Here is a 23,580-nt window from a genome sequence, read left to right on the forward strand (position 1 = left end):
GCCGGGTTGGGAAGTGAGAGGGCATCTGTGCAGAGAGTCCCCATTAAAGGAACATTACGTAAGATCAGACTGTGAATGATGGAGATTCGAACGCGATGCAGTTTCAGGGAATATGAACACGAGTCTGAGCTGAGTCTGCAGGGATCACACGGTCACACATTGGGTGGTTTGTTGTTCGAGGCAGCATTTAAATTTCAGTCTTTATCTTTAACAAAAACCACAGCAACAATAATGATAATCTTACTGTTGAATTTGTAAATAAATGCATGTGCTGAGCACCGGTTACTCTGATCATTATCAGCTAATTGATTATGTATTTCTTTGTTTAGTTGCATATTTTTCAATTTTTCTTTAATGTATAGCTTTTTATTGTTAATTTGGTGGAAGGGCTATTCTCATCACATCTTTTTCACCTTGTTGTCTTTGTTAAAATTTCAAGATCTAAAAGGTGCACAAGTTACAAATATCTTATAACATCTTATATCATATTTTACTTTAGTAATTACATGACTGCTCATACAGTCCAAGCCAAATCCAGACACAACTGTGAAATATCTAAATGAATGCAATGAATATTAAAATGTAATAATTACACAGAAGTTAATGACAAAAATAAAGCCATTAGTTATAGCTTATAAACCCTTTATAAATGGTACATTATCAGAAAGTGGCACCAAATAAATTTTAAAATATGCACTGCAAAATATTAAGTTTTGTTTAGATGTTCTTCTGCTTGGTATAGGCGTCATTATGTAATAGATTTACCAGACAGTTAAAAGTTGAGTAGAACGCTATTTTTGCCTGCAGTACCGTTTCTGGCCGATGGGTTCGCTGTGGGCCAACGCGGTTCTCTGAAGTGCTCCGGAAAAGGACGACATGAACTGGAAAAAGTACACAATGGCCATGGCCAACAGCATGTAGCCGTGGTGTTGTACTCATCCATAACAAGTCTCGTGTTTTAATTGAGCTATTTTAACCGTTTCGTACGAGTTCGCATTTGTTATAAACTGACAGAGAAGAGGTTTTGCACCGGAGATGGGAGTCCCGGCGTTTTTTCGTTGGCTTAGCCGAAAATATTCGTCAATTATTGTGCACTGTGTGGAAGAGAAGGTAAGTGGCTAGCATGCTAGCTAGCAACACCGCCGGTTTACCTGACGCATTAATGCTATTTCGTTGAAACAGCCGTTAGTCTTCTAAATGCTTGTTTTCTGTGAATACAATCAATGGGGTCTCGTTCCTACATTTGATTCCGTTTTGTCGATGACTTTTGAGCTCCGAAGGTTTCGGTTGGTCGCAAATTATTAAACGAAAACATCGGAAGTTCGTGGACTTCAGAGTGTAAACAAACCGACCGCAAACTTCATGCTACAAACAAAAAGTTCCATTTTACCACTGTCTTAAACGTACATTAAACCTTACTCAACGGTTAACGTAAGTGGAAGATAAACACCACCTCAGCTCACATCATAAAAACATCACATTATTATGAAGTTAGAACAGTGAAATTTAGCGGGAAAAGAGCTTCAGTACTTGTATGTGTGTTTTTCGGGCATGTACTTCTGCTGCTGCTAAATAGGGTTGCAGCTAACCGTAATTTTCAGTAAAGATTAATCTGCTGATTATTGTTTCAATTAGTCCATTCCCACTAAATAATTTCCCGCGGACCAAGGTAACATCTTCAAATACCAACAGTCCAAACATTTGGCTTTAAAAACGACTATTATCAAAATAGTTAGTCTAACTAATTGATTAATTCTTTAATCACTAAACCTCTAATGATATCTAAATTGTTCATGATGGAAAGGTTTGTGATGTGTGTGTGTTTTTGTTTTTAACCTCCACAGGGGAAAGAGTGTAATGGAGTCCGTATCCCTGTTGATACAACCAAGCCGAACCCCAACGAGGTGGAGTTTGACAACTTGTACCTGGACATGAATGGGATCATTCACCCCTGTACACATCCAGAAGATAAGTAAGGACATTTACAAGTTTAACTTTAACACCACTAGATTTTCTTTCTGCAGTTTATTATCATATCTGTAATGTCTCTTTACGCTGCTCTTGAAATGGAGGTTTGGTTTTACCACTTTACTTGTTTGTCTTGTGTTTAAAGAAACTCACAGAAAGCTCAATTTAAAGAAAATATCATTATTTAAAGCTTAATATGATTTAAGAGAAAAACAGTCCTGCTTGATGATTAAGACTGTATCTAAGACGTGGGTCATAAATCCATAAATTCATAACGTTTAAGCAGCCAAATTAGTATTTTATATTACTGTCATTGTTTGATATTGTTATATCATTTAGTATCTGCGGGGTTTTGACAAAAAAATGTTGTTTGAAATTTGGCTCTGTGCAGTAGTGCCACACACTATTTCCTGAGATTTCATAGATTAAACAATTACTTAACAGATTTGTAGATAATGCAGATAACAAGAGTGTTTTTGTTCATTGTAAACCAGGAAACTTTAAACTGAGAGATTTTTTTTGAATGAATTTTGGCCTGACACTGTTGCAACACAATAGCTCATTGAAGACAATTGTTTTCACAGACCTGCTCCCAAAAATGAAGATGAGATGATGGTCGCCATCTTCGAGTACATCGACCGCCTGTTCAATATTGTGCGGCCCAGGAGAGTTCTCTACATGGCCATCGATGGAGTGGTGAGTGACTTCCAGTAGCAGAAACCTGCAGCATGAGCAGAGCTTGTTGTGGATGACGCCTCCCATTTATAACAAATACTAAAACATGATATGTATATATATATATATATACTGGGTGGGACAGATATATAATTATCTGTCCTATCAGTTATTTAATGAACCAAATTCTGTTTTTCATGTGGCCAGAAAGAGATGGTAGTGAAGTTCTTAATTTGGCCACAGTTTTAGGTTTTTCTTAATTTCTCATCCATCTATCATAATGAATCAAAATATTCTGTATAATATAAGGGGACATATATAAAATGCATGAAAACCAACCTGAACTCAGCTGCTGTGCAGTAGAAATAACACCCTGTGTAACTCTCACCAGGCTCCTCGTGCCAAAATGAACCAGCAGCGCTCTCGACGGTTTCGTGCCTCCAAAGAAGGAGTGGAGCTGACGGAGGAGAAACATCGCATTAGGGAGGAGATCATCCAGAGAGGTGTGTGTTGATTTAAATCTCAGCACTGCTTAACAGCAAATATCCAGAATGTACAACATCTGTGACACTACGAACCTCTCTGGTAACAGTGTGATACTTTCCCCCGGCAGAATATTGTTTTCTCTGAGCTCCGGGACAGAAAACACTTGTCTGGCTCAGTGTTGATGTCTCGTTTGGCAAGTGATTGAAACAGCTGATGTGCGGTTATTTCTGTGTTTGAGAGCTTTTATGAAAAACTGACCGGTCCTGGCTTTAAAAACACAGCTGGTGATTCCTTTTTAAAAATAATCAGTTTGTTCTTTTTTGACCTTTTTGTGCAGTGATATTATCTGACGCCCAGTTGTGTTTCATAAAGTTGTCTGAGGGGAAACACTCTCCAGGACGACAACTTTAGAACGGCTGAAATTTGAAGTCCTGAATTCATCAGGACTCTGCTGTTCTCTGATAGATTCAACTGATTATCTTCATCATTCTCAGAAACATTACTGTTTTTTCCTCTTCAGGTGGTTATCTTCCACCTGAGGAGATTAAGGAGAGGTTCGACAGCAACTGCATCACTCCAGTAAGTTTGGTGCTTTGGAGTTTTTAGCTATTTCATTATGTCCTTGCAAGAACAAAATGACAGGATTGTTTTGGATGATTCATTTTCCTTCTTCTGTCTCCAGGGAACAGAGTTCATGGACAACCTGGCGCATTGTCTCCGTTACTACGTCGCAGACAGACTCAGCAACGATCCAGGGTGGAGGAATGTCACCGTGAGTGTCACTCACTGCTCGGGCTTTCAAACACAGACAGGAATGTCACGAGCAATTTCTTATTGTTTTCATTTTGAGCTCCGGGTGGTTTTACATGCTGCAGAAGAAAGAGCTCAGGCACTAAGTGTCTGCTGTCTGTGATGCAGGTCTTCCTGTCTGATGCGAGTGTTCCAGGTGAAGGCGAACACAAGATCATGGACTTCATCAGGAGACAGAGAGGTACAGCTGTGTTAAACTCATACACATTAAAGCACATAGAGTGTGGCAAAATAAACTTACAGATATAAAACTGCAGTCATGACTTTTAGAACAAAGATTAACAACTGAATTCAATTCTGAACCTCCTGTACGTTTGTGATTCACTTTGACAGCTCAGCCCAACCACGACCCCAACACACACCACTGCCTGTGTGGAGCCGACGGTACGTCTCTCAATTCACCAGTCAGATAAAAACCAGCCACAAGAGACACGCTGTTGTTATTCATGTCGACGGTGTAAGATATTATTGTAGAGTTAACGTCGTCATTTCCACCTTGTTGAAGTAACATCTGTGTTTTCGTTGTTGCCACTGATCAGCTGACCTGATCATGCTCGGCCTGGCCACCCACGAGCCCAACTTCACCATCATCAGAGAGGAGTTCAAACCCAACAAGCCCCGCCCCTGCGCGCTCTGCGGACAGATAGGTCACGAGATCAAAGACTGCCAGGGGACGGCCAGAGAGAAGCAGGGACAGGTGTGTTACTCTCATTTTACTGCTAGATTCATTTTTAATGTTGTTGTTTGTGATTTTGATTAAAACTAAATAAATAAAAGTGACCCCCAACTCCTGAGTAAATATCAGTTTTTCTGACATCTACTTCACTGTAGTGTTTGTAATGACACTGTTTTCCCTGTAATATTTGTGAAGATGTTTTCAATGATTAAAGATATCAGTGTGTGAAAAAGTCGACCAGGTGTCGTACCGGAGGCTAAACCCTCTGAGCGTTTCCTTCTCCTCTTCCAGCACGATGAATTCGCAGACTCGGTGCCGGTGTCTGAGCAGGAGTTCATATTCATCAGACTCTGTGTGCTGCGCGAGGTCAGTTCCCCCGCCTATATTTTCTCTGTTAAACTTCTACCTAGTTGATGTTAGTTTTCGTCATGCTTCATATTTTGGAAAGCGCCGTGTTGATATAACAGGATCATAATTTTTTCAGCTTGAAATGTGTAAATATGACAAACTCATCAGCTTTTCTTATTTCCCAGTCAGATGTTCATCTAACAGTTTACAGTTTATTTTGTGACCTAATCATCCAGATAAATGTTTGGACCATAGATGGCACAGGCCCAAACCTCCTAGATGATCTCTACTAACTCTGCCGGCCTCTTTGTGTTGTCAGTACCTGGCCAGAGAGCTGACCATGGCCAGCCTGCCGTTTCCCTTCGACTTTGAGAGGAGTGTCGACGACTGGGTCTTCATGTGCTTCTTCGTTGGTAACGACTTCCTACCTCACCTGCCGTCCCTGGAAATCAGGTGAGCGCCGGGACACGGGTTCGTGCTGAAAGTTGGTTTGAATGTTGGTCTTTTTTTAAAAACTCAGAAACAGGTTCTCTGTGTTCCAAATGCAAAACCATAAAAAGTTCTTTCAGCGTCACAGGGACAGGGTTAAATGCAGGACAGTTGTATTATGTTGCTTTATATAGAGCAGGTGTTTTCTCTGATGCCTGATTACTCACATTCACACTGATGGTAATCCTGCCTCCGCTTCACTGTAACCTCCGACACTGATCTGCCTGAAATCTGCTGGAGAGTCTGTTGTTCTGTTTCACTGCTCTTCTTTTATTTGTGGAACCATAAAACCTGTTGGTTTGCTGCCAGAGTGGAGCCGACGAAGCGGCCAAATTCCCTGCTGCTGCTACAGATAAATCACTGTTTGGTGTCAGATCAATGTCCCGTCTCGTTAATCGTTAAGATTTACGCTGAACGCCTCGTGTTGAATTATTCTCTGGTGTCGTGTCTTACAGAGAGGGAGCGATCGATCGACTGGTCAACATCTACAAAGACGTTGTGCACAAAACCGGAGTGAGTATCATCACTGATCTGTGCACTGCAAACAAAAGGTTCACACCGTCCCTCCTCTCTGGAGATGGACAGAATGCATTATGGGAAATATAGGAAACCTCTAAATTCAATTGAAGAAGAGTTGGTTCAATAAAAAGCTAAACAGTGCACTGCTACACGTGCTGAACATCAGGACTTTATATCGTCAGGTGTTTTCTGCTGCTGTCATGTGACCCAGTCTGTGTTTCTCTGCAGGGCTACCTGACACAGAACGGCTACGTCAACCTGGAGCGAGTCGAGATGATCATGCAGGCTGTGGGCGTGGCTGAGGACAACATCTTCAAGAAACGCAAAGAGGACGATGTAAGATTTCACTGTTTTGGCCTCAGGGATCATTAAATGTTGAGGGTCTTCACCACAGTTTAGATGAAGTGGAGCGAATGTTTCACACGGCTTTGCCTTCCTTTTCACAATCAGCTGATTACAGTTTCTGTCCCGCAGGAAGGCTTCAAGCGAAGAATGAAAGAGAAACGAAAGCGGATGAAAGTGAGTAAAAGAAGAAGAAGAAGATGTTTGTTGTTGTTGCACAGTCAATGAAACTCTTCAGTAAATAATGAGTCTGGACCAGATACTTCAGTATCTTAAATCTCTTCTCATCTTCATCTAGAATCTTGATGATGAAAATGAAAACATTCATTCATCCTGTTAAAATCAAGTGAATTCTCCAACATCAGCAAACGTCTCTTACACTGTTTATAAATCTTCTCTGTCCTCTTACACATTGAATGGTCTGCACTTATATTCAGCTTTTCTAGTCTTATCAACCACTCAAAGCGCTTTACAATACTACATTCATACATCACACCCAGCAGCCATCAGGGGATCAGCACATATGATCATCAGTGACAGGTGATTCACGAGTTCCTGTCTACCTGCCATAACGTCACGTTTCATCCAAACATTCGCCCTGATCCCGACGTTCACCTGAAGTTTCTTCGAATGAAAATGAAACTATGAGTTTTGACATATATGCTGATCATAATACAGCAGCTGCAGAGTAGACGGTAAACACTCATTTACCTGCGTGTGTCACTGCAGGCAGAGCAGCAGGGCCCCGCCTACCTGACCACGGGCCAGTTCGCCCCTCAGGCTCTGGGGAGAAGAGACCGACCGGAGCCCGTCCAGAACGCTCGGCACCAGGCCTACGACATGAGGATGCAGTCGAGGGAGCAGCACAACAAGGTACGACGAGCTGTTCAAGTCTGACGCGATGTTCCTTTTTTCCCAGATGTGGAAATATGGAAAATAAATCTGAGGAAAAAGTCTGAACGTGTCCGTCCCTCTAGGTCATAGTTACAGTTCCCGCCCACATCTGGAGAGTGTAGATGGAAAGACGGCGTGGAACTTTGAGCTAAACAAGTTACTGATCTGTGTGAATCTCACCAAGAACCTAGAGTCTGATATATGAACATAGAGACACGGCTGAAGCCCATTTACATGTTGTAATATTTCAACTGAGGACTATCATGGCGATGAAGGGACTGCATCATGATTAGTTATTTGTTGTTTCCTCCAGGACGCTGCTCAGTCTCTGAAGGCCATGATGAGGAATGGAGGCAATGTAAGTTCTAAGTAATATGGAAGATGGATCATTTCTGTAGAGGTTCTAATTATCAGTGCAGATGCCAACAAATGGACTTTGCGGATTGTTTGTACTGTTTAAAACCAATTATAGCAAAACATATAAAATACTAGACTCACCAGCAGCTTCCAGTGACAGAGCTGCGACTCTCTCATTAGATTCTGGTGCGTTTTAGGGTTGTGCTGATGATGACGACGATAACAGTGATCGGCGATCATCAGAGCGGTCGGCGATAGCTAGTACCTTTGTCAGTGTCAAGACGATATTTGGCTTGTTTTTACATTTATGTATTGGCTTATTATTAACATTATTTGTAGTATTAAATTTAATTTGCCCCGCCACCGTTTCTCGTACATAACCAATGCCTGCAACACAGACACGATGGTCACTGAAGCGTTGTCGTGTGTAGCTGCTGCGCTGCGATTAAACGAAGGTGATCGACAGACGAAACACGTCATTTAGTTCAGTTTCTCATCCTGCTGCTTTTTGTGGTTGATAATGGAACTTGTGGAGTTGATGAGAAAGAGCGAGATAAACAGGAGTTTCTACGCGGCTCCATCAGCTGATGTCGACTGGATATTGTGAATGCTTTGGTTATTAAATAGTCAACACATTATTTGTGATGACGATTGTGTTTTAACAGCCTTAATTAATGCACATGATTAGTCAGAGATCAACATTAGATTTGGTCAGTACAGTATCATTCTTTCTGCGACATTATTGGATGACTGAATGATTTACATATAAAAAAAAAAAACCCCAGAGATTTTAATCGTTAATCGTTAACAGTGATGTAGAAGTCTCTGATCACTGTAGCATGTCTGAACACAGTTCATCTTTCCTCCAGTAAACTCTGAAAAGTTGATGATCATCCTTGATCCCCTCGCTGATGAACTTTGTTGAACGCCGTCACCTTTTTCTTATGGATATTTCACGTTGGACAGGATTTCGTGTTTGGACAGTGACTTTGAATATGGACGCTGCCTTCGGTTCAGTTCACGGCCGTGTTTCTGTTTAAAGTGTGTGTCAAGCTGTTAAACTTCAGGCCTGTATACAGCTTTAAGTATATGAAGCCACAATAGCAGGCCATACATTAGCACATGAATGAGAGACGCAGAGGCCTCAGAGAAAAGGAAAGCTCAGTGGCCAAGGTGGTTTTCTTTTTCATCTGACGTGTGATGGCATCATCTTCTGCTCCAGGAAACTCACATTTTTCACTGTTCTATTACAGATTATAGACAATTTAATTGATTAATCAAGACGACGATTGGGAAATTAATCCATTTCAACAATTACTATAAATATTCTCTAAAACGGCACCGGAACTTAAAGTTTATTTTAACTCATACTTTCATTGGCCCGTCCAGTCAGTTTGATCGTTTATGATCAGAAATAATCTTTTTTATTTGTTCTGTTTTAAAGCAACAAACAAAAGAGACGTCAAATAGCTCCGAAGCGTTTTGCACTAAAACGAGAGACATTCATCGACACAAATGAAACTGTTTGAATTTGCAGTTGTTGTTTGTCCAGTTTTTGAGTGAAAACCGGACACAAATAATAAACAAAAATAATAAGATCAAATCATCAAATCCTTATCCCACAGCTCATCTTCTCTTTACTATCTCCAGCTTCACGTCTCGCTCTGTTCAGTTTACTGTCTTATTTCTCTGTCTTCTTCATACTGTAGATTGTTTGTTGTTGTGTAACTCAGACTGTTCGTGAAGTTATATAATCATGTAAAGTTGTGATTTGTGGCTTCTGAAAATGGTGCAACTTGTAGTTTGAAAATCAAATGTTATTGTCCATGTTTTGTCATCTTTTCTCTTCTAATACAGTAAGTTGAGTTATTGAAGTTATGTTTTTTTTTTTTTAGAATTGTTCGTGCGATGATTTAAAAACAAATGTACAAGATAAAGATTCTTCTTCTAACCCGTACGTCTTCTTTTTGTCTCCCTGCACAGTCGTCTGCAGGTCCCAGCGACAGTGCAGACAACAGGGGGGTGAAGAGGAAAGCCGAGGACAGCGACAGCGAGCCGGAGCCCGAGGACAACGTCAGGTAAATCTGGGTGGGCGGGGTCACAGTGGAGGGCGGGATCAGGGTGGCAGTTTAGACACATCTTGTTCTGACACTAAAAGCGAATACAGGCTGAATATGGAAACTAATCTGCCCTTTAATTATGATTATAAGATGGGCCTCTCTCTTCAAGAGATGTTTTCTGTTCCACATGTTCTTCTTTGTCAAGACCTGCAACTACATTGCCCATAATGCAACTCAACCACCAGAGATTTTAGGTGTGTTTTGGCTGATGTAGCCTGGAGCAGAGAGGCTGCAGAGACTGTCACGACCTCAGAGGTTTTCACTTTTCAACCTTTTTTCACATCTGCAGTTGAGCTCAAACTCAGAATCTGAACAGTGTAAAATCATCCCATGACAGGTGATGGCAGCGTCATTACTAGGCTGGAGTCTGAATTGAACCTGGTCACATTAATGTAAAGACTTGAGCAGCAGAACAAAATACACAGAGAAATTAAAGAGAAATCTTGCTGCGTCACAAAGAAACTTCAATCTGTTTTAATGAACCACACGATACAGAAACAAGTGAATTAGGACGAAGGAAAATAGGATCCATTCTACTGACTGGCTGCCACAGTGTTATCAGGGTTTTAGGCTTCACCGTCAAGATGCCAAAAAGCAAAATGAATCAGTTTATCGGATTGATTAGCTATTGTATTGATATTCAAATCTGCTGGTGTCTGTAGAGACTGATTTAAAACAGTTTATTTCTCTCATTTGGCTGATAACAACAAAAATAAGCTCTTGACAGTGCCGGAGTGTGTGCTGGTGAAGCAGTAGGTGTTCGACAGAGTGTGTGTGTTAATAATAGTGAATCTTTGGAGACCAGCTTCAGTCGGTGAAGATGGTGTTAACAAACAGAAGCAGAGAGAAGTACTCATTAATGCCACCGTGCTGCAGCACAAGCTGTTTAACTCCCTTCCACCTCCCCTAACCACACACACACACGCACACACACTTATACACACACTCAGCCCTCTTCTGAACAGCTCCCACCTCCCTCTGCACGTGATTAATATGGAAAGCAGGAATATTGGAGTAAATTCCTCTGTGACGCACTCGTCAAAGCTGCTAAATCCATCGGGCTAAATTGGTATTCATGGAGGCTTTCCTCTCAGGAGTCGGCGCTCCCTGCGGACCGCTCCCAGGATCCACCACACAGATGCCGGACGGCCTTGATTATGTGTGCAGAACAGCATCGCCTAACCCCACATCTACCAAGAAGTCAAAGCCATTAAACTATTCCACCAGTAGCGAGAAAGTTGATGCAGAAGCATCATTTTAATGTAACGTTTAGATTTATTTACACTACAAACATGTGATTGTCTCATCTGATGATCACTTAGTTAATGTCAAAGCGGCAGCGTCCAGACAGTCGATCCCCAAGTTTTCTGATGCATTATAAACAGAGGTGTCATCTGAATATCTGATGGAAGCCAAGGTGAACTGAAGGAACAGGGTTGATGGGAACAATGCAGCCGCCACGCAGCGAGTGTTTCCCCGGCCTTCAGCTCGGCATCACTGATCAGTCCTGGTTTTAACTCTGAATCGGTCGTCCTCTGAAACTTTAAAGACTCTGGCCTCATTAGCTGCTGGAGCTTGTGATACTTGATGATTTAAAACTTCACTCAGCCTGTCGTTATATTCGCAGCTTTTTATGAGCAACGTTTTATATTTAGTGGCTCGCACTCGTTGTGAGCAGTTGATCAAACTGCTAAAGGAACAGCTTTAAAGTCTATAGTTAATAAGTTTCTTCACCATAGTTGATTTTTCCAGGATTGTGTGCCGTTGTAAAGTGTAACCATGTCCCCGTGTGCTGCAGGTTGTGGGAGGAGGGCTGGAAGCAGAGATACTACAAGACCAAGTTTGACGTGGACGTGAGCGACGACGACTTCAGGAAGAAGGTGGTTCGGTCGTACGTGGAGGGTCTCTGCTGGGTGCTGCGCTATTACTACCAGGTAACGTGACATGAACACAACTGTAGTTTCTTGTAACTCAATCCCTCATATACAAATTACTCACTGGAGCACCAAATTTGGATTAATCCGCCGCTGAAAATACTCCCCAAAAAAACCCACTATTGGCAACTTGTTTTTAAAGATTCTCGTCTCAGTAAGAGCCGATGGGTTTGGAGCTGAGAGCCACAGCCGGAGGAGGGAGGTCAGAGGGTTTTTGTCAGATGGACATTTTGTCTTCTCATGTGATTTTTAAACAATTAGGAAAATCTAGAAAAACACTATCCTCATCCTTAAAGCACATGACGTATGTGAGTGAGGTCATCAGCAGCTGAACAAACCGCAACGACAGCGGCGAGAAGCTTCAAGTCAAACCAGCAGCTGAAACACATCAGGCTCCCGGTGGATGAACTTTTTAATGTAGCAGCTTCACATGAAGCTCACAGGCAGGTTTGTGAACGCTGATCTAATGGCTTCCAGAATCAGCACAATGTTAAAGACACATCTTTAAAAATAACTTTAGACAGAAGAGACGCCTCATGTGTTTTTAACTGAACGACAGGTTTTTAATCTTTAAGAACTCCTGTGTGTTTGAGCATCGACCAGATGTCCCTGCGCACAGCAGCGTCCGCTCTCTCCGTGTTTGCAGTGTGATTTTACACTACATCATTTTACTGTTGTACAATATTGATCTTTATCTCGAAATGAAATAATCAGCCGCGGGCCCTCTCCAGAAGAGCCGGGGCGTCTCAGGCTGAGCCGGGGGGATTTGTTTCGGGCTGATTGTGCTCTCCGTGTATGCGCGCTCCGCGTCGACTCCGCACGCTCGCCAATCCAAAGCCCGTCTCAGGGGGCCGTTCTGGATGAATTCATTAGCAGGCCCTCGGCGGACGGGGACGTGTCTGCGCTCCGCTGCCACACATTCACGGTTCTGTCCGCCGCCGCAGAGTTATGATCACACACACCTCTCGCCAAACGACGAGGGAAGGGAGAGCTGGGTTCATCCGAAACACAAAAGACAGTGACAGAGATTCACACTCTGTTCTGTCTCTCAGATCCTTTGTGTTTTTTAGGTGTGTAACCCTGATGAAGGAGCTTGTTTCATGCTTTTTATTTTCTATTTTCTCTCAGAAATCAACATGTATTTAAAAGACAGATTCACTTTGTCACGAGCAACAAAACAATTTCACCCACAAATAGAGGAGTTTTCTTTCTGATACGTCTGTGTGTGAAAATCTATTTTCTGATTGATCAGGATTTTAGTGAAAGGACATAATATTTATTTTTAAAATCAATGGTATCGGAGTTTATTCTCAGTCAATATGTGCTGTGTGTAGTTCATTGTTATAAGTGGTTCAGCTCGGTTGTCAGTTTATTAGAAACCCTTCTTCATGAAGGTTATAACGTTCAGTTTGTATTAAAACTGTTTTGATTTGACTGTGATCATTCTGGAGGATGTTGTGTCTGATGTTTAGTCAACACCCAAAGTATAAAAATCATATAAACCTTTTACAGGTGTCATATTAGACTGTAACTCTTAGACTCCCAGTGTAAATTATAAACTGACAACTGAGTGTAATTATTTCATATTGCTTAATAATAAAATCTGTCAGTTATTTAATTGGTTTTGGTTTGAGATACTTGGTTTATGGAAGCCGATTGATTTTAAACAGAACAGTCGTTAAAAGTCACAATTATTTGCAGAATGTCATGTTAATTTATTAATTTTTTTGTCAAAAATGATAAATAATGAAATTCACAGTTTTTCTGACATTTGATGGTCGTCACCTTCATTCTGCTGAAATGTATTTTTCTCAATTTTTTTTTTTACTTTGATGAATGTGAAGAGGGAGCGACTTTCTCTCCTTGTGTCAGTTGTTATGAAACGGGACAGTTAATGTAATTTTTTTTCTTCTGTTGTCATGGTTTGTGCCCCCCCCCCCCCCCGGCCACAGTCACAAATGAGTTTCTCCTCCTGACAAAACGTATCGTCATATTACCATAAATGATCTGTGCCATTATTTGAATGTGGAGATCGGAGCCTCCTCTACCTTTTATCATGGTAAAGTCCCATATTATCATGTGAATGGCCATCTTTAATAATAGAGTGGTGGTGAGCTTTGAAACGAGATTGGCTGACGTGAAGATTGGTGGATTTATCGGAGGACCACCTCAGAGGTGGATTGTGGGAAGTGAAGGTCGTTCTTTGGTGGCGAAGCGTGTTTGCTCAGGGAAGGATAAGTGGTCCAAACGCCGGATCTGCAGGGTTATTTCTGAGGTGCAAGAGCCTCTCAGCGGGTGTCGCAGACTATTCTGTCCCCAGGCGCTTCAGGGTTCCCAGTAACAGTTTCTCGTTCCAATATCTGGATTGATTTTTGCTCCATTGAAGTTTGAAAGTGCAGCGACAACAGACGGTGATTTAATTTAGGAGTCTGATTCAGGCTCGTTCAGGTTTTTAAATGTCAGATTGGATTTGAAGCTTTAAGCTTGGAATTTTAGTTGAGAAAGGGCAAAGAAAATCTTTTCTTTCCATTTCCAAGTCGTTTTTTAATGTGTCTTTTTTCTCATTGTATCTCACGAACTTATTAGTCAGGACCTTACCTCAAATCTAACACTTGAAATGAAAAAGCACCAAGTCTGCACCAACCATCACCAATGAACAGTTAAATGTAGAGCAGAGGCTGTTAAACTGAACTGAATCAATAACAATTTTGATGATCAATTAATCCTCATTTATCTTTTATGAAGCAGAAATATCAAACTCTGATTCCAGCTCCTCAGATCTGAAGATTTTCTGCTTTTCTCTTTTACATTGTTGTAGAATTAGTGGTTGGACAAAACCAATCATCATAGGACGTCACCTTGAGCTCTGGTGAATATTGACGAGCATTAAGAATCATCAGTTGATCAGTTGATTAATTAAGCAGCTGCGTTGTGATTTATCAGTCGTCTAATAATCTGGAGCTGAAACACGTTTCTGATCTGCCTGAAGAATCTGAACCAAACCAGCTCGTACATGATGCTGCACACGGATCGAAATTAAATTCTTCTTTACAGCTCTTTAACTTCATCTAGTGAATTCAGGGAAACTCATTACATTTAGTCTCTTTGTTATTAAATCTCATTGTATTTATCTGTTTTCTTCATATTATATAAATATAGTTCTCCCATCTTATTTAATCACGAGCCAGGTGAAGGCCACAGTGATACAATAAAGTTATAGTTACCTTTTCAGACTTTTTCTCTTCTCCACACCTCAGTTTCATCTTATATAAAATAATTCATAGTGTTTAATTGCTCAGCATCAATCTGCTGATTATTTTCTAGATTGTTTGGTGTGTAAAACATCAGAAAACACTGAAAGAAAGTCACAATTTTCTAAAGTAACTTCTTCGGATGTCTTTTTTTTTTTTTCCTGACGGTCAAAAGCCCAAAAACAAATCATTTACAATAATGTGAGACAAACGCAGCAAATCTTCACGTTATAGAAACTGGAACCTTTTTTTTCTTTTCTTGAAAAATTGACTTGAATGATTAATAGTTAATTGAATTAGAATTTTATGATCATTGTAGCTCTTATTCAAACACTTGGCAGTAAGAATGTGAAGTGAACGGATGAACTGATGATGAAAAGCTGTAGGTAAATGGTGAATATATATTTTCTATATTTCCACCAACATTCAGAGGTTGTGGTTTCGGTAAAACTGAAGCATCATGTGACGTGTGTGAAGCAGGATGGACAGACTCGTATTAACGTCAGTGTCTGTGTTGATTTGCAGGGCTGTGCTTCCTGGAAATGGTACTTCCCGTTCCACTACGCCCCGTTCGCCTCCGACTTCAAAGACATCAAAGAGATGTTCACCGAGTTCGAGAAGGGAACCAAACCAGTAAGAAGAGACTTTTCTTCTGTCTTTGTTTTGCACCAATCAGACGCCAGTTAACTCGCCTGACTTAAGATCTTTTTCTTACTTTTTATTTTAAATTGTAATTAAAGGATTTAAACATCAACATCATCATCAACACTTCACATCAAAATGAAATCTGATGTTTTAGGCAACAAATATTCCATTAATTAGTTTGTAAAATACATACGAGTGTGTAAATGACTGGTGTGCTGTGATTCTGTGCAGTTTAAGCCCCTGGAGCAGCTGATGGGAGTGTTTCCTGCTGCCAGCGGCAACTTCCTGCCTGAAACATGGCGGAACCTCATGAGCAACCCAGTAAGTTTTAAAGCTCCATATTTTCCTATTCTGTGTTTTATTTTGAAGTGTTGATCCATAAGAAGATATATTTGTAGTGTTAGGAACCCGAAAAACCATCTCAGTGTAGTTTTACATCTCCTCTCTCAGGCTTCTCTCTGGAGCTCTAGTAACAACAGGTCGGTGAGCCAATCAGAAGAGAGGAGGCTCTCAGCCTCTCTTCTGATTGGCTGACTGTTTTCTGAGTGATCCAATAAAAATAAAGCAGATTTCAGGTAAAAACACTCAGAGAAACCAAATCCTGCAAGGTTTGGATGGTGGGTCCAGGTGGGCGGGGCTTGGTGACTGCTTTGTTGTGACATCACAAAGTTCCAGAAGTCCTGACGGCTGGTTTTAAGGCTCAGTGTCTGAATACAGGCTGTGTGCATTTCTCTGTGGACTGAGGCTTTGATACTTTCACAGTATTAATATAGAAGCTAGAGCTGATCTATAATCACACTACACATGGACAGAGACCTTTACACTCTATGGGGCCTTTTTAAGAGTCCAGAATGAGGTGCAGGGAGATCGAGACTGGTGACAACTCAGGTCTTTAAAAATTTGGGAAAATATTACAACTAAAAGTAAACTTTGGGAAACAGTCCATTCCCTGAAGATAAGATTGTGTGTGAAGTATTTCATTGTAGTTTCAATGACTCATAAAGACCTCGTAGAGAAATGAAGACTTTCTAACAACTGAAAATAATATAAAATAAGCTTCTCTAAGTTGTTGTACTTGTATCAGTCTCTTCAGCTTCTGTTAAACTCTTACTTTGACACAGGTTTCTTCCATCATTGACTTCTACCCCGATGACTTCGCCATTGATCTCAACGGCAAGAAGTACGCCTGGCAAGGTGAGTCACAGTCCGGCTGAGAAACCCAGAAATCAAAGGTGGTTTGTGATATTACTGACTCATTCAAACTGCTTTTATCGCAACACGTTGATTAAACTCCTGTCAAGACTCTTCAAAATAAAATCATTTTTAATCGTCACAGGATGTGTTTTTATGACTTCTCGCTGAGCCTTACGGCGGATTAATATTTAAAAGTTTTGCCTCCTTCAAACACATAGAGGGTGAGAAGTTCAAATCCAAACTCCAAAAGCACTTGAAGAGCATTGTAATTTTGACTTGTATTACGTTTCAGGCGTACCTCACACTCAGAAGTCACTTTGAGTGCAGTTATTCTGTGTGTTTGCTTTGTTTTGAAGGCGTTGCCCTGCTGCCATTTGTGGATGAACGTCGGCTGAGGGCGGCTCTGGCGGACGTCTACCCCGACCTCACACCTGAGGAAGGTGAGCACAACTCCAGCAGTTAACTGGAGCTGGAATTAAAGGTGTTGGTGTGTCACATCTCAGTGTTTGTATATGAATGTTACTAATTTAAAACTAGCCAGAGTCAGGAGGTTTAGGTTAAATAACATCAGCAGTTAACAGTAGAAAGAGAGGATCGTCCACATGTGGTGCAGCCGTCTTAAACCGAACATGTCTGCGCTTAATGTTAAATGTTTATGTTTCAATAACAGCAAAAGCTTGAGCTGCAACTGTTGTTAATTCTAATGAGGAAAAGATCCGTCTGTCCTGTTTTGTTCCTTTCCTTTCCCTCTGAGAGATTCGGTTTCTCTTCCTTTCCCTTTCCCTCCAGTCTGTCCAGTAATCTCTGATCACTGGTTTTGCCTCCCTGACTACAGCTGCTCTCTGTTCTCTGTTGCAGTGAAGAGAAACAGCCTGGGAAGCGACGTGCTGTTTATCAGCAAATCTCACCCGCTCTTCGACTTTGTCCACGAACTCTACCGCACAGAGTCTATCGAGGTAACAAAACTCAGACCCCCAGACACATTAGATCAGCTGATATATCACACATATAGCCAGAAGTTTCTTTTTAAACACATTAAGTTTTCTTTGCTTTCAACCAGAAATCACCAGTCCTGATTTGAAATGTGGTCTGAATGTGGAGAAACATGAGCATCTGAAATGTTTCGCTGTCAACCTGACAACACAGTATTGTTGCTATAAACCCCTTGGCTCTGTCTTCCAGCCACACTAACAAAAAAATCTGTCATTAAGATAACCACTGAATAACGGGCCAATATCTTAGTCTTCTATCTGTTACTTAATTGAACTTCTGTTGTGATTAAGTTAAGTAAACTACACTTAAACTACTCTTAGAATAAAGTTAAAGAAAGTGCTGTTATATTGAAATGAATTAAAGTGGAATCACAGGTGCTTTTATTCTGAAGCTCTGAGCTCGTCTCGGACAGGAAGTGTGGATGTAGTTTCTGTGAACTTAAAGCCTCTGGTCGACAGACGGTCGGACAGCAGCAGTTAGCAGTTAGCTGTTTGCAGTTAGTGGAATGCTAAACCGTTACCTGTCAGCAGCGCCGTTAAACATGCGCCGATGCTGTCATGCTAACCAGCTAGCTCCTGGTGTGACTGTCAGCTGCTGGCTGTTATTACATTTGCTCAGTGTAGATAATAGAATCATTGTGGAAACTAAAAAAAAACATTTTTGGCCATAATTAATAAGCTGATTATGACACAATTTAACACAAATGTCATGTCATTGTATATCCAAAAGGTCAAAGGTCAACTTCACTGTGACATCATAATGCTCTAACTCAGGAACAAAAGGGGAGATTGTGACCATATTTCTTACAACTTGACTGGTTGGAGGAGGGATACAACCACGACGTGGTGATTCTAGTTCTGAAATATCTAACTGTGGACTCACACACACACACACACACACACTCTCACACACACACACACACACACACACACACACACACACACACACACACAGTCAGCTGCTGCAGATGTGGCGTGTGGTTTTGCAGGTGTTGCCTTGGATTTCGTCATGTTGATTATACATTTATGAACCAAAGCATTTGTTTATTTTACTCACTGGGTGAAAACGACTTAATGAGCAACAGTGAAGCAAAATGCAGCAGCAAGTCAATCTGCGAACACTGTCGCTGTCTGAGACAGACACATTACTGTTGTCAGTTAAAGACTGTTAAAAGGCAAATTACTGAAAACAAGATGAAAAGCTGAGCTCTGTGTTCATTATATCCCAAAGAGCAAACAATAGATTGATTCTGTATCTGTTTTACTGGTAGTAGAAGAACATGTTAGTTTGTCCTGCTGATGGAACAACACAACAGCTGATGGGCTCATTGAAATGGAAAAGGTTCAACCTCTGAGGAACAGGAGTGGAATCCCAATCCAGTTTTATTTATAAAGCACTTTTTAAAAACAACACTGTTGACCAACGTGCTGTACAATTACAATAACAATACAATGCAAATACAATGTAATGAAAATATTCAGTCCTTTTACACAATGTCTCCAGCCTGTTTTTGTTCACACACGGTGCATTCAGGCACAGTATCGAGTGTAGGTCAACTGAACTTTGCCAGCGGAGCTCATCACATAATCACTGAAGTCACATGCAAAATAGACTTGAAGTGTCGGTTACAGAGCCGTTTTGTGGCCAGTGTAAATGGCTGTATTGATTAACTGTATTGATTATCAGACTGAGGAACTGAAACACCTCCTGTTTAAATGCACTGTTAAATCTTCTGTGTGAAGCAGAGCGTTCATCCTCTGGGGATTTGAACCGTGCATGCAACAGGGTGAATAATAGAGTGACTGGATGTTTTACTGGTCAGTAAACAGCTTTGTCTCCCTCAGGGCACTGAGATCCCTGCAGAGCTGTGCCATGGAATCCAAGGTATATTAAATCTTGATGACGACCCTATTCTACCAGATAAGTAAGGGAACGCCTGCTTTACTCTCACTTTTTACAATTTTGTCCCACATTCACTTTTAATGAACAGTCACTGGAGTGGAGCCGGTCCGGCGTGACGACTCTGTGACTGAACCTGGTTTACTCAGTTTTGTTTGATGTTTGTTCTTCAGGTCGGTGACGTCGCCCATCCCAATGCTGCGTGACATCTCACAGAACATTTCGATTGGGTAAGAACCGTCTGTCGTTTAACAGGAACTGTCTGAAACTGAGAATAGAACATGTTGTAGAACATGTATTCCTTCTGTTGAGGTTGAGATATTTACCACGTGCTGGTTTTCGGTCGATGCTGATGATACGCAGCTTCACAGGCTGGATCCTCAGTCTTTTACTGTGCAGCATTGACAGACACTTTTTTTTTTTTTTTTTTGCTTATCCCTGAACTCTGACTCTGCATGCGTTTGAGCGACTGGCACAAAGAACAATTTAATGAAACGTTCAGATGATGGAGAACACAAGAGGAGAGGAGGTGAACTCAATAAGAAGAAACCGCTAAATTTAATGCAATTAAAGACAGAAGCTGTGCACAGAATCCTTCCTATTTGCAAGACAAAGACAGTGACATCACATGACTGCATACTGAGACAGTTATGATTACTAAGTTTCAATTTTTTTTTTTTTATAAGGGGTGCCAGCCAGGTCTCTCGAAGATGAGTCAAGTTCAAGATTATGTCAAACTAACACAAAGGATGCACATTCAAAATTCAAACGTGTTCTACATCAAATGACCTGACACGTCCAACAAATTTACAATAAAATACATATAGAGAGAGAAAACAGCAAATTCTCATTATAGGAGAAGCTGGCATTCTAAGATGTTCCGTAAATGAAAAAAACAATTACTGAAGTAGTTGCTTCTACCTGTTAAATTCATGAAGCCTGCAGCTTGAAGCACAAAGACGAGCCTTAAATGAATGTAACAGACCTTGACGTGCAGTTCAAAATCACAGTGTATGTCTTTCAGCTCACAGTAAACAATACATATTATTCTATGCACATATACACATACATGTAATTTATGTAAACAAACGACCTCAGACCGATATCTCAGTGTTTGTTTTTTTCTTTCTTTCCCAGTGATTCGGAGAGAGACTCTTTACAGTGCCGCTCCAGAGCAGATTAATTTTAGACTCATTGCAGTGTCGAGCTCTGTATCTGTACACCCACCTTTCATTACAATAATACAAGTGTGCAGCCATTCTGCGAGGGTGAAAAGACATTCAGGAACATGTAGGAAATGACAGAGTGAAGCAGGCGAGGCAGGTTGAGAAGAAAATGACAACACTTCATCACAGAATAATCCTCGACATTAAACATCACAAACTTGGGGTCTCTGTGTTGAAGGGGAGATTTTTTCCTTTAAAAAAAAAAAAAAAAAAAAGTCTTTTAAAAATGAGAGCTAATGGAACTCTTGACTCATTGAAAATGATTTTCCTCTATTTTCCAGAGTGAAGTTCAAGGATCCTGACTATGCAGATGGCTTTGTGTTCAAGGCGGTCCTCCTGCCTGGAGCCAAGTGAGGGTTTTTTTTTCTTTTTCCAACTTTATTTATCTCATAAATTCTTTTCAAAACATCAAAGACTCTTTCATTTCCCACTCCTCATTATTAAAGGGTACGTCTGGTGGATATTCTATGTTTTTCTGATTGTCCACAAATCTGGTGAAATTCTGAAAACCAACAATGTGTCAGTCTGTCACTCAGCACGTTCTGACCTCCCTGCTCCGTCTGTGGCTCTCAGCTCCGAGCTCATTGGTTCCTACTGAAGCCATTACTCTTTAAAAACACCTCATAAATATGTATTTTTGTTTTTAAAGAAGACTAATATATTGTGGTTTGTAGGAAGTGTTATTCAGACAAAGTTAGTAGGGACATTTGTTAGGGACTATTTTCAGTGGTGGATTAATCCACATTCGTTTGCTCTAGTGAGTATTTGAGCAGCAGGACAGTGTCTCTATACGTTGGCCCTGTGATAGACTGGACATCTATACCAGCCCTCGCCCAATGTGAGGGATTTGGCTCCAGACTCCATTTGTCAGTGATGAGTCTCTTGTTTTAGAGATACGTTCTGACGTTTTTTTCATCATTTCAGTGCACTAGTGTCATTTTGGAAGATTATTGTTAAACTGTAAAATGTCCTGCTGTCATTGCATATCTTTTTCACAAGTGTTTATATGATAGATATAATATTTATATATATATATCTCTACCGGCCGTGTGTCATTATCAGAATTTTTTTACTCTCTAATATCGGTATCAGCATCAGCCCCAAAAATGTAATATTGGTCAGGCTCTAATTTTTTATGAGTTATTTTTATTATTATTGTATTAGTTGCTAGTCTCTCAGTTGTGGTTACGATTAATCGTTTACTCCATTAAATATCTAAATAATGACAAGATAATGGCCACTGGAAGTGACTAGAGCCAAGTGTGTGAGTATGTCACATTTAAAATGTATATTTATTAATTAGTTATCTAATTATTCAACACTAGCCTTTAGTTTATCCAAACAAATCCACAGGGCCCCACCCAGAGAGAACAGCACTCCTCTCTCTGTTATGTTTCACCAATCATAGGAAAGTATTTTCATATAATAATATTTCCCACTGCAGCTTTAAGTTTGTTTGTTTTTTTGTTTGTTTTCAGGATTCCATATAAGGTCCTGAAACCGTGACTGGAGAAGGGAAACGGAACCGTGGAGACCCAGCTGGGCTTCAACCCCAACAGGCAGCGGGCCTCACCCTGGACCAGTCCTCGGCTTCAGGGCTCTGGGTAAGGTTATCTATTACTGTTCATATAACAGCCATAAAGGCGATGGAAAAATCATGTCTGTGCATCAGACGAATGAGAAGTGAGACTTTTATTCATCAGAATGAAACATGTATACAATGTATTTCTAAACCAGTGGAAAGGTCAGGAGTTGTCAAGTGTTGCCACTGAAGCTTTGTTGAGTTAATGTAAAAACACAATGGTTTGCTCAAAGGGAAAATCTATAATATCAGGATACAGACCGATAAGTAGATAGTTTCAGTTTATATTCAAGTTAACACCTAAAGCTCCATATTTTTTTCTTCTTCTAGTGTTTTTATTTAAAGTGTTTGATCCATAAGAAGATATATTTGGTGATTTATAGAACCAAAAACCATCTCAGTGTAGTTTTACATCTCCTCTCTCAGGCTTCTCTCTGCAGCTCTAGTAACAACAGGTCAGTGAGCCAATCAGAAGAGAGGAGGCTCTGAGCCTCTCTTCTAATTGGCTGACTTTTTTTCTGAAGTGATCCAATAAAAATAAAGCAGATTTCAGGTAAAAACACTGAGAGAAACCAAATCCTGCAAGGTTTGGATGGTGGGTCCAGGTGGCGGGGGCTTGGTGACTGCTTTGTTGTGACATCACAAAGTTCCAGAAGTCCTGACGGCTGGTTTTAAGGCTCAGTTTCTGAATACAGGCTGTGTGCATTTCTCTGTGGACTGAGGCTTTGATACTTTCACAGTATAATATAGAAGCTAGAGCTGATCTATAATCAACACTACACTGGACACAGACCTTTACACTGGAGGAGCTTTAAATCTGCATTATCTATAATATTTAAACCAAAGAAAAAGTCTCCACAAAAATTAGACGTAAAATTAATTCCACATTTGAAGCTCCGTCACATTGTCATCCTTCATGCAATGATACATTTCAAAAGTCACAGTAGTTTGTGAACATCCTTTGCTCTTACACAGGCCATTAGTCCTTTTTGCATGTGTTTATTAAACACACACACCTGCCTTATAAAAAATTTCCCTGCTGCATGATGATATAATGTTATAAGTGAGCAGTGTTTTAAACAATGACTGCTGATTCCTGGCAGTGACTCAGTGTTCAGATCTGGGAGAGGAGTACAGTATTTTCAAATGGAAAATGTGTTTAAATGTTTGTG

General features: G+C 40.6%; 1 protein-coding gene across 3 annotated transcripts in view; it reads left to right on the forward strand.

Moving 5' to 3' along the window:
- Positions 1-911: 911 nt before the first annotated feature.
- xrn2 (5'-3' exoribonuclease 2) overlaps positions 912-23,580 on the forward strand; it is a 40,910-nt gene continuing 18,241 nt past the window's right edge. The window contains exons 1-26 of one of the 3 annotated variants that reach the window (XM_022737952.1): positions 912-1,110; positions 1,845-1,972; positions 2,553-2,664; positions 3,035-3,146; positions 3,650-3,708; positions 3,812-3,901; positions 4,048-4,120; positions 4,273-4,323; positions 4,479-4,636; positions 4,907-4,981; positions 5,283-5,416; positions 5,908-5,965; positions 6,200-6,307; positions 6,446-6,490; positions 7,043-7,186; positions 7,521-7,565; positions 9,548-9,642; positions 11,483-11,618; positions 15,395-15,502; positions 15,746-15,835; positions 16,636-16,708; positions 17,065-17,148; positions 17,567-17,664; positions 19,546-19,625; positions 19,774-19,830; positions 21,108-21,176. In XM_022737952.1, coding sequence (XP_022593673.1) covers positions 1,036-1,110; positions 1,845-1,972; positions 2,553-2,664; positions 3,035-3,146; positions 3,650-3,708; positions 3,812-3,901; positions 4,048-4,120; positions 4,273-4,323; positions 4,479-4,636; positions 4,907-4,981; positions 5,283-5,416; positions 5,908-5,965; positions 6,200-6,307; positions 6,446-6,490; positions 7,043-7,186; positions 7,521-7,565; positions 9,548-9,642; positions 11,483-11,618; positions 15,395-15,502; positions 15,746-15,835; positions 16,636-16,708; positions 17,065-17,148; positions 17,567-17,664; positions 19,546-19,625; positions 19,774-19,830; positions 21,108-21,176 — 2,357 coding nt within the window. In that variant the 5' untranslated portion in view covers positions 912-1,035. The remainder of the gene's footprint in view (positions 1,111-1,844; positions 1,973-2,552; positions 2,665-3,034; positions 3,147-3,649; positions 3,709-3,811; positions 3,902-4,047; positions 4,121-4,272; positions 4,324-4,478; positions 4,637-4,906; positions 4,982-5,282; positions 5,417-5,907; positions 5,966-6,199; positions 6,308-6,445; positions 6,491-7,042; positions 7,187-7,520; positions 7,566-9,547; positions 9,643-11,482; positions 11,619-15,394; positions 15,503-15,745; positions 15,836-16,635; positions 16,709-17,064; positions 17,149-17,566; positions 17,665-19,545; positions 19,626-19,773; positions 19,831-21,107; positions 21,177-23,580) is intronic. The other 2 variants (XM_022737953.1, XM_022737954.1) reach the window with 2 other exon arrangements.

Source organism: Seriola dumerili, unplaced genomic scaffold (assembly GCF_002260705.1).
Source record: "Seriola dumerili isolate Sdu_G_001 unplaced genomic scaffold, Sdu_1.0 BDQW01000025.1, whole genome shotgun sequence".
Classification (NCBI taxonomy): domain Eukaryota; kingdom Metazoa; phylum Chordata; class Actinopteri; order Carangiformes; family Carangidae; genus Seriola; species Seriola dumerili.